Source organism: Dermochelys coriacea, chromosome 5, assembly GCF_009764565.3.
Source record: "Dermochelys coriacea isolate rDerCor1 chromosome 5, rDerCor1.pri.v4, whole genome shotgun sequence".
Lineage (NCBI taxonomy): Eukaryota > Metazoa > Chordata > Testudines > Dermochelyidae > Dermochelys > Dermochelys coriacea.
In genome coordinates, this window is record NC_050072.1 from 114150840 (window position 1) to 114168771 (window position 17932).

The 17932-nt window shown below is 41.8% G+C and overlaps 1 protein-coding gene across 4 annotated transcripts in view; it reads left to right on the forward strand.

Annotated features, from left to right (window-relative positions):
- Window positions 1-203: 203 nt before the first annotated feature.
- FOCAD (focadhesin) overlaps window positions 204-17932 on the forward strand; it is a 198662-nt gene continuing 180933 nt past the window's right edge. Inside the window, exons 1-4 of one of the 4 annotated variants that reach the window (XM_038401155.2) lie at window positions 204-439; window positions 11979-12068; window positions 14322-14396; window positions 16880-17034. In XM_038401155.2, the coding sequence (XP_038257083.1) occupies window positions 12012-12068; window positions 14322-14396; window positions 16880-17034 (287 nt within the window). In that variant the 5' untranslated portion in view covers window positions 204-439; window positions 11979-12011. Of the gene's footprint in view, window positions 554-11978; window positions 12069-14321; window positions 14397-16879; window positions 17035-17932 lie in introns of those variants that run through there. The other 3 variants (XM_038401156.2, XM_043514362.1, XM_043514363.1) reach the window with 3 other exon arrangements.

Consider the following 17932-nt stretch of genomic DNA (forward strand, 5'->3'; position numbering starts at 1 on the left):
AGATGGACTAAATAGATGGATCTAGTCTTGGTAACACCTGTCAAATCCATCAAAATCAGTGGGGTTGCAAGAGTGTAACAACAGAAGTTGGCCCTGAACCTCTAATAACAACACAAGGCACACCGGTGGGGCACTGGAGAGCACGTGACGTGCCGCGTGCTCTGGGCTAGACCGGCTCCTGGTTTTGCTTTCAGCAGCAAAGATAGAGACACACTGTCTCTTTGCGCGGGATCAGAGGGTGAGGGCAGCGGCTTCATGGTTGCAAGTGCGCATGTCGGGATCTCTGGTCGGCTGCCTCGCGCCCTGGGAACACAATCTCACGCTACAGTCTCTCCTTTGCCCGGCAGCTGGGGGAGGGAATTGACGCTGCTGCGTAACGCCCCGGTGGCACGTGGGCGGGGAACGTAGCTGCAGCTTGCGGGGCCGGAGGCTAAGTCAGGTAAGCGGCGCAGTGGGGTTTCCAGAATGCGGGGGGAAACGGCGGCCCGCTCTCAGCCCCCTGGGCGGTGTCCGTTGGAGCGCCGGCGGCTGCGGCCTTCCCAAGGCCCGGCAGGTCAGCCGCGCAGGCCGGGGGGCCGCCAGGCTGCGGTGGGCAGGGCGGCGAGGCGCCTGGAACAGACGCATCGCCCCGCTTTCGTGCCCGGGATGCGGGCTGGATCTGCCGCGTCCCCTGGGCTGTGCGAACCTCTGCCCTGGAAACAGAGCCCCGGAGGCGTAGCAATGGGCGCAGAAGTGCTTGGTGTCAGGGATATGGGGGGGTAGTTGTCCCCGCCGGCGGGTCTGACTGGGGGGGGGGGAGCTGGAGAAGGACAGCGCTCCCCTCCCCCCTCCCCCGCTGTGGGAGCGCCTTTGTAAACATCGAGGTGCACCAGCAGCAGGGCTGTTCTCCAGTTAGGATTGGGGCGAGGCCCCCCCCCCACTCCGGGTGTGTGTGTGTGTATGTGCGCGTCTAAAAGCCTCTCTGGCTGCGGAGGACAGAGTTTGCTGCGCGTCATCTTCCTCCTTCAGGTGGCCGCATCCTTAGACACTCAAGCAAGGGGGTTGCATCCAAGTGCGTGCCCTAGCCTGAAAAGTTGCCTCGAGGCCTCGAGTCCTGTTGATTTCAGTGGGAGTTGAGAGTGAGCCCCATCTCACGCGCCTGGGTTGCAAATCCGGTTTTTGCAATCTCTCTGTCATACGAATAATGCACATTCAGCCTAACAAGTAGAAAGTTTTACTACTTTCTATGACTCTAGAGTTCCCAACTCTGACTGAAGTTGTTCCGGGAGATTTTTTTCCCCCAACATGACATAATGTCAGTTTCTTTAAATATCCTATTAAAATCTCTTGGATTGCTTTCAATAGTCACCGGGAGATCGATGCCAATTCCAGGAGACTCCAGGCCAAACCTGGAGGGTTGACAACCCTATCTGTTCTGCAGGCCTTTCTGATGCTGTACTTCTCCCTTCCCACCCCACCGCCCTTTTCAGGGCAGGCTGTCAAAGTCAGGACTATTGTCAATCTAATAGCTGCTGTGGGAAATACAGTGAGCCATTAAAAGCATTCTACAAATTTATAAATAAATCTGATCATTCACAATGTTTTCTGCCTTTTTCCCTCTCAATTTGTATTGCTGTGGACGTGGGACCTCTTTTTTTTTTTTTTTTTTTTTGAAAAATTCACTTGCTCCTGTTACTTATTCTCCATCCTACTTTTGTATTTGTGATATAGTCATTTCCATAGCAATTCTGACATAGAATTGTGATTGTGATTTGGAGTGAGGAATGGGTGGTAGGAGTAGATAAACTTTTAACCTCTGTATTCCAAGAGTATGTCTACACTACCCACATTACAGCGTGACCGTGGCAATGTAGACATGCTTTATCGCCGGGGGAGAGCTTTCCTGGTGATTTAAAACAAAACAAAACACCCCAACACCCTGAACAAGGGGTGGTAGCTTTATTGCTCCCGGTGATAAAGCACTGTCTAGACTGGTGCCTGTTTTTCACACCCCTGAACAACAAAAGTTTTAGAGCTGGAAGTGGCAGTGTAGACACAGCCTAAGAAGTCAACCTGGTGTGAATAAATGGCTCTCAACAATGGGTCCCTTTCAGCTGGAGTTGAAAATGCCCTAACTGAAGTGTAGACAGGACAAAAAATATGTTCAGCACTGTGTGTGAAAGAAACCATGATTGAGACTTGGAGCTGGATTCTCCACTGTGATCTGGCTGCTTTGTGCTGCTCTGCTGGTAAACCAGTTCAAACTAATTACCTGGGGATTTCCGTAGTGTAAGAATTCCCCCGCTGTCATAGAACTAACATAGTGTCTCTATACTCCTCACACCCACAGGCCCTTTAGCATAGGGACTCTTCATACTAAAGAGGGATGTGGCTGGAACACACTTGCATTCTTGGGGGAATTCCTTCTTGCTAATTTTTTTTAAAGCCCTAAACAGATGGGCACAATTTTGTACAGCCCTTGGCTACCCCTAGGATTGGGGATCAGTAAGAATGCTCTAAAGCCACCTTTGCGCTCTTCCCCCCCCCCGCCCACCAGCTGGCCAAGTGCTTCCTTAGCATGTCTAAGGGTTGGATTTTTGGAGTGTGATAGTGTGACTGACACTAGTTCAGCTGTGAGGTATGGTCCTATACCAAGGATAATCAATTATTTTTTTGTCAAGGTCCAAATTTCTCGGACAAGGTACAGTCAAGGTCCAAACTCCAGAGAAAATAATACAGAAATAATAACAATAAGGATAATAAGTAAAAAAAAATAAAGATTTTGTGGTCCATTCAAAAGCATCTGGTGGTCTGGATTTGGCCCGTGGTCCGCTTAATGACTACCCGTTCCCTATACTGTTAATGGCTAATGGAATGCTGCTTTAGCTCAACAAAGCATCACTCACTTTTTAACTGTGTAAAATGATCTTATTCTGTCTATATTGGTAATTAAAGGGATATTGTCAATTTACGAATCTTTCTAATGACAAGAATAGGTTCATATTTTCAAGAATCACCTGAGGTCACTATAACTGCAAAGGATTAGGAAAGAGGCATTTCTCTAATTTTTCTATTACGTTTATTTTGTGCATTTGATAGCATGTAGTGTGTACAGTTATTTCCCCTGGTTTTCTTCCTGTGTGTGTGTTTTGGGGGGGGGATGAGATGTGGTCTTGCTCACAGGAACAGAAGATACAATCACATTTTTCCCATTTTTGAAATGTTCTTCTAGGATCACAAATAGGCTGGAAGAACTCACGTGCCTATGTAGTATCCAAAACTACTTTAAACTCATTTATTTTTAGATTGACTACTTTTCAAGTTGATGTTTTTGTCACTGACTTAGTGGAACAAATCATTGTCATTATTGTAGAGTAGACCTATAACGTCTTTGGAAGTAGGGTGACCAGATGTCCCGATTTTATAGGGACAATCCCGATATTTGGGGTTTTGTCTTTTATAGGCTCCTATTATCCCCCCATCCCGATTTTTCACACTTGCTGTTTGGTCACCCTATTTGGAAGTCAAATTGGACTTCTTGTTGCTTAAAGAATGCAGGACTGAACCTTTAATAAACAAAGACCTTGATTCTTATTTCATTCAGATGCTCCCAGTAAGTAGAAAGCAGTATGAGGAGAAGTATGGGAACTACTATTGGAATGATCCAAATAGAATGTTTTCTATAATGTCATTTTGTCTTGTTTAACTTACATACTGTGGTGGTTTTTTTACTTATTTTTCTGCAAACTCTCACAATACAAATCCTAGGTCTGGATGGCAGAACCTGTCCTTTCTGTTAGAGTTGACCTAATCTTGGCCATCCCTCACAGTTTTACCAATTTGTTGATATATTATGTATCAGGATACTTCTCATGCAAGTTGGTGGTGTTAGGAAAAACAAACAGAGGAGTCTTTCCTATAGCTTGTGTTCTTTATTTATCCTTTGCTCTTGTGGTTTTTTTTTATTCCTGCTCTCTAGCTGCTTGATGTGTGTAAAGTGCCTTTTCACCAGTCAGTTTAAGAAAAATCTTATTGTCCAGTAGCTGAGGACAAGGGGGAGGGATAGCTCAGTGGTTTGAGCATTGGCCTTGCTAAACCCAGGGTTGTGAGTTCAATCCTTGAAGGGGCCATTTAGGATCTGGGGCAAAAATTGGGGATTGGTCCTGCTTTGAGCAGGGGGTTGGACTAGATGACCTCCTGAGGTCCCTTCCAACCCTAACCTTCTATGATTCTATGATTCTATGACAAACAAAAACCCAGTCAGGACAATTGAAATTTAATTACTTACTGATAACAAGGCAGGCTGCTGACTACCACTTAGAAGGCTTGGGGATGTATTTAGTGCCCCATGTGTCCAAACTGAGACAAACAATTTTGGGTCTAAACTGCTTTCCCTGCTTGTATTTAGTAAATGAATGTCAATTATGCAAAATTACCTAGTATTATAATAGTATTGGGAAGGGGAATAATTGTCTTCCTGTGAAAAATACGATGGCACTTTTGCTTCTATTTTCCGGAGGAAAAGCATGGGGGGAAAATAACTTCCAGCTCAGTCTGATGTTTTATTGGGACTGAGGTGGATTTGTTTTAAATGACTACTGCTCTATTTACTTTGGCATTTTATAAAATATTACCTATGCAAGAGTTCAGCGTCTGATGTAGTAGGATATTAAATTACATAGCATTCATGGTATTTTAAAGATTGAAACAACTTGATCATTTCTTATTTGTTTGAGGCCAAATCCTCCCCCCAGTGCACAGTCTGAGAACCTGGAATGTGTGTTAGGGTAGAGGTTCTTAAACTGTGTTTCATAGTGGTTTGCAAAGCACTTGTTGGTTCATAGAAACCTGACGGCTCACATGATGCTGGCTCTCTAGCTGTGTTCTAATGTGGAAACAAGGAAAAATATATTAAATACTTTTCTAATGTTACTTGTCCATATAAGCAATTGCTGTAGTTGCTATGTGGATGTTACATTATTGGGAAAGGGGGAGGAAGTGGTCCGTGTGCTCCAAAAGGGAAGGGGAGTTAGTCTATGAGTCAATCTTTCTGTGAAATAAGGTACATGCTATGAAAATGCTGATGAATCCCTGTGCTAAAGTGCTGTGTGAGTGGGAGGAAATCCTTTCCCTAGGCCATGCAGTGGCCATGCAGCTGTTCTGTAGCTTGAGAGTTGCCATCACGCCCTGGCTGCAATATGCCCTCTTGACTCGCCGGTGAGGATGCAAAAGAACTCTGATGCACATAGTTGCTGCTTAACCACAAAGTACCTTGGGGTTCCCAGTTGGAATGAGGGATAACATTGGCTTTGGCATCATAGAATAAGGTAGTGTTTGGAACAGTACAGTGTATTTTAGTGGCTGCATTTTTAAAATTATGTCAACAAATGGCTTTGAATTAAGTATTAAACTAAGGTTGTTTTGTAAACTGAAATAGAAACAAAACAAACATTGGTCCTTTTGACTTCTTTCCGATTGGCTCAGTTTTGACTCAACAGCTACAATCTTCATGAAGTCAGTACAGTTGGATAAGAAAATGAGGTAAATGAAAACATACTTGAACTCAGCCTTGTGAATGGTAGCATGATTTTTTTTTTTTTTTTTTGCACACTAAGGAAAGGGACTTACTAGGACACTGTATATATTTTCATGTTCATTGGCCCCTTGAGATCAATGGTTTAGTTTGAATGACTGTAGTATCAGTAGATGACTTATTTTTAAGCAAAAAGTGCATAATAATGTTAGTGATCTATACGCAGAAGGAAAGTATGTGTGTATTGTATAAATTCCAATATGAGGTCACCTACCTTTAGTAGTTAAACTGCTAGAAGCTCTACTTCTGTTCCTAGACTTGGCCTTCACTCTCCATCCTTCTGTCTCATGTAGCATAGGCCCCAGAGAGGTCCATCAAATGATTGTCACAATGTTTCCACCATATGTTGCAGTATCTGTACATGGGATGCCCAGAAATGGAATAAATTAACATACTGAAAGTCGGGATGTGAATGGGTTGGCTACATGATTGGAGGTTTGCCTGCATAAGGCTGTGCTTAAGCTCTCCTTTTAATGGGCCTTAACTTCAGTGAATATTGTCTGAAACCTCTTCCACTCAACCTCCCTATGAGAGTAAAAGTTTAATAGAACTTCAGTAATGCTGTCTATAATATGTATTTAAACCAGTTTTTGTTGCGTGTTAGGCCAGTAAATGTAAATAATGCTCCAGTCAATTTAGTGTTCTGGGGATTAATAGTCTTCGTTCTGATGCACTTTGCACGGATAGGCAAATGTGAAAATGTACTGCTGTGTGTTTGGAGAATATGAAGTTTTCCTCAAAACTGATTAGCCGTACATACGTGGCTAAAGGGAAGATAGTCAAAGCACAAATGGGACTTGAGCACATATCTAGATGCCCTTTGTTCCTTTGAAAAATCTCTCCTTGAGAATTTTTGACTGGAATATTTTTTTACTTTTTCTATTTATCATACTATATTTAAGCTATGCCAAAAAATGTTCCATCCTTGCTATCAGATATTTTTATTTCTGGTATTTTGTTAAGAGAAGAGCTCTTTTTTCTTTAAGTGCTTTGCTGAATTGGAAGGGACTTAAAGCGAAGCATGTGTTTATGTGCTTTGCTGAAATGAGATCTACATAGGTGGCACTCATCTTTTCAAGTTATTACTGAACAGACGCTCTTAGCGTAGGGGACTCTTTCAGATGGGTTATAAGTCAGATGACCATTTCTACTTTATGAAATTTTTTTTGCAAGTTTAGGAGTGACAGATTGCTTTCATAACCAAATTCCAGTTGGAGAAGACGAATGCATATTTAGGAGACCAAAATGTAGTTTCCATCACATATGATATTCTTCCAGTTCATCTGCGCTATGAGTAGTTTTACTTCGTGGTATTACACTGATCCTGCTTTCTATCTCAGAGGAGGCTGCCTTTCAATTGTAGGGAGTTGATTGCTGTATTTGTGCAACACAAGTTATCATTGAAATTTAAGATAGTATTATAGTGTAACCTGGGTGCAGCTGCAGCAAAGTTTCTTTGATCTAGTTCAGTGGTGGGCAGACTGTGGCTCCTGGGGCACACATGGCCCATCAGGGTAATCTGCTGGCAGGCCACGAGACAGTTTGTTTACATTGGCACAGCCGCCCGCAGCTCTCAGTGGCCGCGGTTTGCCATTCCTGGACAATGGGAGCTGCGGGAAGCAGCGCGGGCCGCAGGGACATGCTGGCCGCCACTTCCTGCAGCTCCCATTGGCTGGGAATGGCGAACCGTGGCCACTGGGAGTTGCGGGCGGCCATGCCAATGTAAAACTGTCTCATGGCCCTCGAGCAGATTACCCTGTTTGTTTACATTGGCACGGCCGCCCGCAGCTCCCAGTGGCCGTGGTTCACCAATGTAAACAAACTGCCTTACTGCCCGCCAGCGGATTACCCTGACAAGCCACAGGTTATCCACCACTGATCGTGGCTTGCTAGAACAAAGTTCAAAACTGAATTAATAGAAGTATCTGTTTGTAACTGGAAAGAATGTTACTTTCTACTTATTATAGTGTGGCATTCAGTTATCCCCTTGCATCACTATTTGTATTCTGATAGTGCCCAGAATGTGCAAAGCACTGTTTACAGACACACATGAATAAGGAATCTTGGCCTCAGTGAGTTTATATTCAGGTCTAATTCCCTGATTCTGAAAAGCACATAAGAGCATGCTTACATTTCACCTTTACTGCTATAAAAGTTAATGCAGAGTGCCTGAGGGGGAAATATTGCTGCCCTTGTTCTCATGACTCTCATTGAAGATGATGGATGAGCAATTTGACCTAAAATGTATAAATACTTGGCTAGTTCATATGTTGTACATTGAATGTCACTGATAGATTCATAAAATACTTACTACAGCGGAAGACGTACTACATTGGAGGGCTATTGTAGATAAGGCAATAGTTGCTTACGTCAAATAATAGACTTCTGGTTTATCTATAAACTGGGACATCTGATTCCAGTTGTGTATAGAAGATTCAACACTTTTAATGATCCGGTATTATTACTTCTTTTTAACGTGAATAATAAAAAGTAGCTCACGGACAAGTTGCAGTCTGAAATGAATCTGTCTGCAAGATAGAGACTGTATCTAGTTCCTCTGTTGATCTGCCATATGAATGAATATCTGCTTTGTGCAATAAAATAAAATGTATTTTTATACAATAGGGATTTAATACTGGAAACACTGATCTGAATAGTCCTTACTCTCTCAATAGTTCCATTGAAGTTTAATGGAATTACTCTTGTGAGTAAGTTTGTAGAAATGTAACTCTCAAATACTGGGAGACATGACCCTGATTTAGCTAACAGTGGTTTGGGTTAATTGAGGTTGTAACAATTATCCTGTGATTAGTGGATGTGATTCTCCATCTATTTTGAGTTGCACCATAAGACATAACAAGTGCCAGGGCTTGATTCTGCTCCAGTCAAAATTAGTAGAGAAATTCTCATAGATTTCAGTAGAGGCAGGAATGGGCCATCCATGTGTAGTGAAGCACAGATCTGAAGCATGTCCATATATATATTTTTTTTGTATGAATGCTTTTGCACATGTAGAATTATTTTTTAAAATTTCAGTCCATACTAGATTTTTTTTTTAATCTGTTCCTGTGTTACAAAGGACACATTAAACTGGATCCAAACTTATTGCTTGATATTTATACTGTTCACACTTCAATTTGAATGGTGAGCCAAAGCAAGTCAGATTCTAATTATTTTCAAGTTCTGGTTCTTGTGCACTGGCACTAAGCTCAGCCTGGCTTGGTCCATTCCAGAAACAAATCAAACTTATTTTTTAAGATATCATAAACAATTTCTTACGAATATTTTATACATTTTTAAAACAAAATCTAAATGTGTTTCTTAGGTGAGAAATTATTTGTATTGTTTTTTCTTTTTAAATGTGAAAGGATGCTGTGAATAAATAGCCTATAGTTGGAGGATTCAGAAAACAAATGTTCAACTAGCCATAACAAACTATGGTTGCATCTCAGCAATTTGGTTCATTCTGAACTGTCCCTTTTTGAAATCAGCAGTGCATGGATTGATGATCCTGCAGCCAAACTTATTATTTAAAGAATCATTTGACCTTATGTTGTACTGTTGAGGCACTATATCTTGACTTTTTAGTAAAGTTTTTGATACTGTCTCACATGACCTCATAAACAAACTAGGGAAATGCAACCTAGATGGAGCTACTAAAAGGTGGGTGCAAAATTGATTGGAAAACCATTCCCAGAGAGTAGTTATCAGTGGTTCACAGTCATATTGGAAGGGCATAACGAGTGGGGTCCCGCAGGGATCAGTTCTGGATCCGGTTCTGTTCAATATCTTCATCAGTGATTTAGATAATGGTATTGAGAATACACTTACAAAGTTTGCGGACGATACCAAGCTGGGAGGGGTTGCAAGTGCTTTGGAGGATAGGGTTAAAATTCAAAATGATCTGGACAAACTGGAGAAATGGTCTGAAGTAAATAGGATGAAATTCAATAAGGACAAATGCAAAGTACTCCACTTAGGAAGGATCAATCAGTTCCATACATACAAAATGGAAAATGACTGACTAGGAAGGAGTACTGTGGAAAGGGATCTGGGTGTCATAGTGGACCACAAGGTAAATATGAATCAATAGTGTCGCACTGTTGCCCAAAAAAAAACAACAAACATCATTCTGGGATGTACTAGTAGGAGTGTTGTATGCAAGACATGAGAAGTAATTCTTCCCCTCTACTCTGCGCTGATTAGCCATCAACTGGAGTATTGTGTCCACATTTCAGGAAATATGTGGACAAATTGGAGAAAGTCCAGAGAAGAGCAACAAAAATGATTAAAGGTCTAAAAAACATGACCTATGAGGGCAGATTAAACAAACCCAATTATTTCAGTCTGGAAAAGAGAAGAAGGAAGCTACATCTACACTAGAAACTTTAAAGCGCTCCCACGGCAGCACTTTGAAGTGTGAGTGTGGTCATGTGAGCACTGGGAGAGAGGTCTCCCAGTGCTCCTGGTAATCTGCCTCCACGAGGGGAATAGCTCCAAGTGCTGGAAGCGTGGGTCCCACACTCGGAGTCCATCCACACTAGCGCTTTAAAGCGCTCAAACTTGCGCTCGGGGGTGATTTTTCACAAGTTTGGTGTAACTGTTACCTTCAAAGTATGCAGTGACTGTACTGGGCAGTGTAGACAAGGCCTAATTTTGTTATTTCTGTATCTGCAGCTCGACAGTGATGATAGTGCTACATTCTTCTGTTGATTTTTCTAGTGCGCCCCTCCTTTCAGTTACTTCCCCTGCTTGGGGTCCTAAGATCACCAATGGGTTTTATACTCGCATTTTGGAAAAATAATACATTTTATGGCAGTGTAGGATACTAGATTTCCACCCTTCACATGCGGTATTGTGAAGAAGAATACATTAAATATTGTGAGGTACAGATACTACAGTAGTGGGAGCCATATAAGTACCTTCGATAGAAATTCACTTCACAGGCATGGCCTGATTCTGAGAGTTGCTGAGCGTCTACACTTCTCATTGCAAGATTGGTAAGCACTCAGCACTTCTCAGGATCAGGACCTTTGGGGCTTTGCAACATGCAGATGCCTGTGATCAAAGGTTAGTCTGCAGGTAACTACATTGTGGTTCATCCAGGGGATGGGGAACTGGGACATCCTGCCTCAGTTACTCACTCTAGCCATTCATGTGACCTTGGGATAGTTACTTAACCTTGTGCTGTTTCTTATCCATGTGTCAAATGAATAGAATTCTACCAAGTTCATGGTCCATTTTGGTCAATTTCACGGTCATAGGCTTTTAAAAATAGTCAATCTCATGGTATGAGATATTTACATGTGAAATTTCACAGTGTTATAACTACGGGGGTCCCAGCCTAAAAGAGGATTGAGTGAGGTGGTGGTGTCGCAAGGCTATTGTAGTAGGGTTGTGGTATTACCACTCTTATTTCTGCACTGCTGCTGACGCAAGTGCTGCCTTCAGAGTTGGGCAACCGGAGAGCAGAAGGCAGCACAGATATGAGGGTTTAATGGTATGGGGGGGTCATTACTTTTTGGGAAGGCAGGGCTTGCCTCATGGAGGGCAATGGCAAGGGTGCCAGAACCTTTGCAGAAGTGGGGGGCCACCAGTGCCAGAACCGGGGAGACTGGGAGCCATGCCCCCCTCTTTTTAACATGGGCATAGTTTGGGAAGCAGGGGGCAGTATTGCCCCCCCCAACTGCAAGCCTTGGCCAGGTGTGGAGTGGCGCCGGCTGGGGCTGCGCTTTGCAGTGGAGGAGCTGATAATGGTGCCCCCCCCACAGCGGTGGTATCCCTAGCCTCTGTTTGCCAGAAGCTAGGAATGAATGACAGGGGATGGATCACTTGGTGATTACCTGTTCATTCCCTCTGGGGCACCTGGCATTGGCCACTGTCGGAAGACAGAATACTGAGCTAGATGGATCTTTGGTCGGACCCATTGTGGCCGTTCTTATGTTCTTATGACCCTCCTCCCATGGCTGGGGAGTGATGGGGCAGGAAACGTGGCGGGGTTGTGGAGCTGCCTGCAGCTGTGGGTTCCCAGAGGTTGGTTTGAATTAGCTCCATGAGTGGCCCCTGTAGGAGAAGAGGAAATCCCATCCCTCCCCAGCCCTGCCAGGACTAGCAGCTGGAGTCTGGTGAATGATAGGAGCCCTGGCTGGGGCGCCCTAGTCCTGCCCCCTCCCCAGCAGATTTCACGGGGGAGACCAGTTTTCATGGGCTGTGATGCGTTTTTCACGGCCATGAATTTGGTAGGGCCCTACAAATAAACCTACTTATGGTTGATGCTTGTAATCCTAAGTGATCCGTAGATCTTGCTGTCTAAGTGCAATGTAATACATTTTTAATACTGTTTATTCCTCGTGTGTAATATGCCTTCTTTCCTAGTCCTAAACAGCATATTTTTAATCTGTTGCAGAACCTAAATTAATATCATGTGAAAGAATCAGAAATGTCAGACGATATCAAGAAGCGGCTGGAATTTCCTAACACGCTTATTCAGTCACAGGTAAATAACTTTTTAATACTAACCTGGTGAATTGTCACATTCAGAACTTTTCATTTTATACACATACCTTTCCACAAAGCCTTCTGCACCCCTGCAGTAAAGAGACAAAAAGAACATTTCCTCCCTCTGCCATTATAGCTGTAAAATCAAAGCCAGCAGATAATAAACACTGGCTAATCAGCTTGACTGCACAATCCAAACATCAAACCCATTCACCCACCACTGCAAAGAGCTCTCATCTTACTTTGCAGAATAGATCAAGTCTGTAAACTCTAAATGAGGCCGGATGGCATTAACCACCCAACTGCCTTGACAGAGTTTGACCCTTGTTGATGCCTTGTAGCTCTGGAAGTCCTTGGGAATATTTAAGCTACCACCTACTAAAAACAGATCCTTGCTACATAAAGTGGCAAGATGGAGCCAGTAGAGAGCAGCTGCACCCATCAGAGAATGGCTGAGGGTGCTGACTGTTGAAAGTTGCATTCTAATTGGCTGGCTAAGCCTCTCTTATGTCACAGCCATAAACCAACTCACAGTGATAGAGTTGGAATCTCATCATGCCAATAAAAATATATCCCTATGCCCATTATTTTTAATGGGTCAGAGAAGAATAATAGAATATGGTTAAAAATATGTCATCCCTACGCCTATGATTATTTTTAAATCATTAAAAAAAATATATCCATACTGTTTTTAGCTCCACAGACCATTAAACCTACAACCAGCTTCCGCCTTTCCCTTTGCTTTTCTCTTCTTCCTGCTGCTCTGCCTTAAAAATTGAAATGCCATGCAAAACACGTAATTTTTGTCGCAACCTTCTTCCTCAACAGGATGGGTCACTGTGAACGCAGTCTGTATAACTTGGAGCCTTTGCATTGCTTCCACATTTAACCCCAGCTACACTGATTTACAGTAAATCCTGTCTGTCGAAGATGTATGTAGAGCAGTGTGGCTAGATCCTTGTGTTGTTGGAACGGGTGGAGTTTCCTAGAAAGCTAGAGGTAGAAGGAAGGTATTTTTCGTCACTGATGAAACCAGATCACTGAGACTTAATGAGAAGTTAAACAGGACTCTGATGCTCTGAACCACTTGATAAACCAGTGTCAGATTCCTTCAGTGGAAAAGGACAGTATCCTGGCTAGTTCTTTGTAGCATTTACCCCTTTGAAACAGTGAGATTTGGCATTCTCTCCTGCTATCCATTGCCCTGGGTGGTTATCTTTTAAGGTCACTAGTTTTGTGTTTGATTACTTCACTATCTCCCACTTTGCTTCTGTTGCCCATTCCAGAGTTTTGCCTGGATTTTCAAAGCCATCAATTCATCAGGAGCCAACTTTCAGAACCCAATGGTATAAATGACCACATCTCTGTCTGTCACCTCCCCCCCCCCCCCAAAGAAAGCTCCACTCTGGGACAGTGTGGCTTACAAAGCCCAGGATAAACATGTGAGGGCCATGTTCTTGGTCAAGGCAGTTTGCCTGTGAAATGATGTCCCAGAGGAGGCTAGTTGATCCCAGAGTATTACCACCTTTATTGTACACTGCAAAGTCCTCTATTGATAAAGCGTTCCTACCCTAACCAGAGTGTCTGTAAGGATGGGGTTGTGAATGTATATCTGAAGAACAGCTGCTTATAATCAGGAAAAAGATGAACAGAAGGCTCACTGAAGTCCACTTGGACAGTGTCATGCAGATCTAAGCAGTTAACTAGCGTGGGGCTCTCCATAGAAAATCTTAGATATCTGACGTTTTGCCATTCTCTCTCTTGGTTTACATAATAACAAGACACACAGATAATAGTCCATCTATTTTTTTCTTTTTTTGGTAAAACATGTTAAAATACTTAAAACAGTGCATTGAATAATCTCATTCTTGTAATGTTGGACAGAGTGAACTGCTTATAATTTGCGGTTGTGTTTTCTGGAAATGTGAACTGTTAACTAGAAGTATTATTACTGGTTTACATTTATAAAATCATGGCATGCTATCAACATGTCTATAGAGAACTCTACTGAGGTTAGTTTCCGATAGGATAATAGTACAAGGTGATATGGCTGGAGATTGGTAGTTTTATGATATATTTCAACTTCTCTAACAAATTGTTGTTTGGCATCTCTTTTTATCCAGATGTTGCATTAACAAGTTCTTCGGCTGTCCTAGCAGTGCCGCTGCAGCTTTGATATTGATCTCCTTTCTAAACAATAGTGCAGAGTGCTGCTTTCACTGCATATTTTAATTATTTCTGTCTTTTGTAGGCGGTGGGACATCTTATTGCTGCAGTGCTAAAAGAAAATGTTTTATCCGACAAGATCAGTCAGTCTACTAACCAGGTCTGTATTTGTTTTCAGCTTCTCTCCTACATCAGATTCCAAGCTTCTTCTGTGGTCTCCCATATTCTCTGGTTCATGTTTAATAAAGTTTCAAATGCTGTGTTGTGTTTCAGAGCATACAGCTGGTGATTGTAAATCTCTGTGATCTGAAGGGTAACTTTTTTTTCCATTTTGAGACCCAGTGGCTAATAGTAACTGACAATAGAGTGATAATGTTTAACTGGCAGCTAACTCAGGCTGATGACAGTTTTGTATTCTAAAATTTGTGTCACTGCAGACAAGAATTTCATTAATGCTAATGAACTGTTTGTATATTAAAATCTTGCAAGTTAGACCTCAGAGTTAAAGTTGCAGGACATATTTAATTTCAAATCTCAGTAGCTAAATGTTTCCTTTTGTATTAGCAAATTAGGGTTCATATTTCCTTATGAGACAATGTGACTCAAGGTCATAATTTACTTTTCAGTTTGTTCAACGTTTGTTAGTTGAGTGGCGTAGAAAATGCTGGTCATGATGAGTGTCACAGAGCACCATAGGAGAGGGCTCAGGATTGGCATTTCCTTTTCTCTAAAGGAGACCTGTAAAAGGGGAGAAGGAAGGAATGGTTTTGTGGCTTTTTTGTTTGTTTTTGGATAGATAAAGACCTGAAAGATATAATTTAAAAAGGTGGGCTTTTATGTGTTTTCCTTTAAGATATCAGGCATGCTAAGTCTTGTTTTTTTGTTTTTTGTTTTGAAGTTCTTGAATGACTAAAATGTTTGAGTTTGTCTATACTGGCAATTAACAGCTCTGCAACTTTTTTGCTCGGGGTGTGAAAAAACACATCCCTGAGCGCAGCAAGCTGCAGCACTGTAAAGCGCCAGTATAAACAGTGCCTCCCCAGCGTGAGTACTGTGTGCTTGGCACTTCTTAGGAATGTGTATATATAATTTGTGGATTACACCAAGCTGGGAGGAGTTACAAGCACTTTGGAGGACAGGATTAGAATTCAAAATGGAGAATTGGTCTGAAATCAACGAGATGAAATGCAATAAGGACACACAGGAACGAAATATCAAATGCCCAACTACAAAATGGGGGATAGTTGTTTAGGCAGTAATACTGGTGAAAAGGATCTGGATCAGAAATTAAATATGAGTCAGCAAACTCATGGTGTTGTGAAAATGGCTAATACAATTCCGGGTTTATTAGCCAGGGTGTCATATCTAAGATATGTGAGGTAATTGTCCTGCTCTGCTTGGAACTGGTGAGGCCTCGTTTTATGAAAGATATGGACAAATTTGAGAGGGTCCAGAGGAGAGCAGCAGAAGTAACAAAAGGTTTAGAAAACCTGACCTATGAGGAAAGGTTGAAAAAATTGGGTATGTTTAATCCTGAGAAATGAAGACTGAGGGGGGACCTGGTAAGTCTTCAAACATGTTAAGGGCTATTACAGAGGATGGTGATTAGTTGTTCTCCATGTCTGCTGAAGATAGGACAAGAAGCAGTGGATTTAATTTGCAGCAAGGGAGATTTAGGTTAAGTATTAGGAAAACTTTCTAACTATAAGGATAGTTCTAGTTACATGTTCCGTGTTCTCATTGTAAACGTTTCAGAGTGTTGATTTGTTAGAGTTTAAAAACATGTATTATCTTTGTACCTCTGCTCACAAACCAAATAGTAAATCAGCCAATTAACAGATGTGTAGCATGAAAATAACAAAGGGCCTGATCCATAACACAATGAAGTCAGTGGATTTTGGATCAAGCTTCCCTGTATTCACAACTCCAGGTTAAGAACACATTTTGCTTAAGGTTGAAAGAATTTTAAGTCACTTCAGTTCTACAGAGGGATTATTGCCTGTCTATAGCAAATTCAGACATTTGGAAATGCAGCAATTCTTAAAGCAGTGGTCCCCAAACTTTTTCCATCATCTCCCCCCTCTCCCCCTTATCCATAATGGAACCTGTCCATGCCCCCCCGCCTGGGAACGGAACTGAAACTTTTCATGGGAAAATGTTGCTTCCAACAATACATTTTGAACAGAGATTATTAATTTGAAATTTCCCATGGGAAAACAAACTGAATTGGTAGCAAAAAGTATCTCAGACTATCAAAACTTTCAGATCTAGTAATCTAAGGTAGTAGTAGTAATGTAGGTAAGGAAAATGTTTAAGACATTAACATGACAATGTTGCTTTGAAGTTTGAAGTTTTTGTGTGTTTTTTAACAGAAAGTAAGAGATTTTTATAAATGACCTGCTTTGGCAGCTTCATTGGATAACAGAGGTTTGACTGGTTTTGTCTTGCTTTTGTATTTACTAAATACAGTAATACCCAAAGAAAGCAGAGAACTGGATCTTAGTTTTACCTACTCTCTACTTTAAGCTGCAGCTCTGGGAAAAGGATTTCAGGCAGGGTTTTGTCTAATAGAATACTCAGAGTGAATAGTAGTTAACTTCTGTCAGCATCCTAAATGCTTGTTCCCCATGCTTTTTATTTCAGACTCCTGCTTTGAACTTGCTCTGGGAGAAGTGCTGCAGTGAGAATGTGGTTGTGCGGACGGCCTGCTGCGAAGGCCTTGTGGCCCTTGTTGCACAGGATTATGCAGAGTTCAGTTATGTTCTCAATACTGCTCTCAACCTGATTCCCTCTGCGAGGTAACATTCATTTACAGTATTTGGGGCCTTTTGTTTGTTAGTATCAGTAAAGTTTTAGGTCCCATCTCTTGTCCTAAAAAAAAGTAAAGCTTTTAAAAAGTAAGTTTTGTGGGCCAGAGACTGTCTCTTTCTTGTGTGTTTGTGTAATGCTGAGCACAATGGGGTCCTGGTCTGTGACTGATGTTCTTGGTACTAGCGTAATAAAATAATAATAGTTGTGCACATGTACTTTATGTACTTGAAGTAGTTGCATGGATTTATTGGGACTTCAATGCATAAAGTTGAGCCCATAGTAACACTCTTTAGGTTTGGAGCTTTGCTTATTGATGTAAAAAGATTGATTTTTTTTTAAATCACCATCTAATTAAACATAACACATGTACTTTCCCTTCCCATTTCAGCTTTTATTCAACTGAATTTCAGATACAGAGAATCAGCATGTCTTGTAGCTTTTTAATAAACAGGTTAATTAAAAATAGGAAAAACAATTGCAAAGACATGATTTTTTGATGTGGGAACTACAAATTATGATGAGGTCAAGGTAGGATAGAAAACAAGGAAAGGGATATCTGACAGGTTTTTTCTTAGAGATGTCTAATGCAGCAGTTCTGCAAACAATAAAGCTCATATGTAATTTGACCCATGTGGGTAGTCCCATTTATTTCATGTATGAGAGTAATTTTGTGTACATGAATAATCCCACTGAAATGTTTAGGATCTTGTCTGAAAATATTGATGGGGATGCAGGAGAGCTGGTTTCTGCTCCCAGTGCTGCTGCAGATTCACTGTGCAACCAAGGGAAAATCAGTTAACCTCACTGTGTTACTTCCTCTGTAAAATGGGAATAATAAACACTTAGCATCTCTCAAGGGCATTTGGGGATAAATGTGTTGCGTGG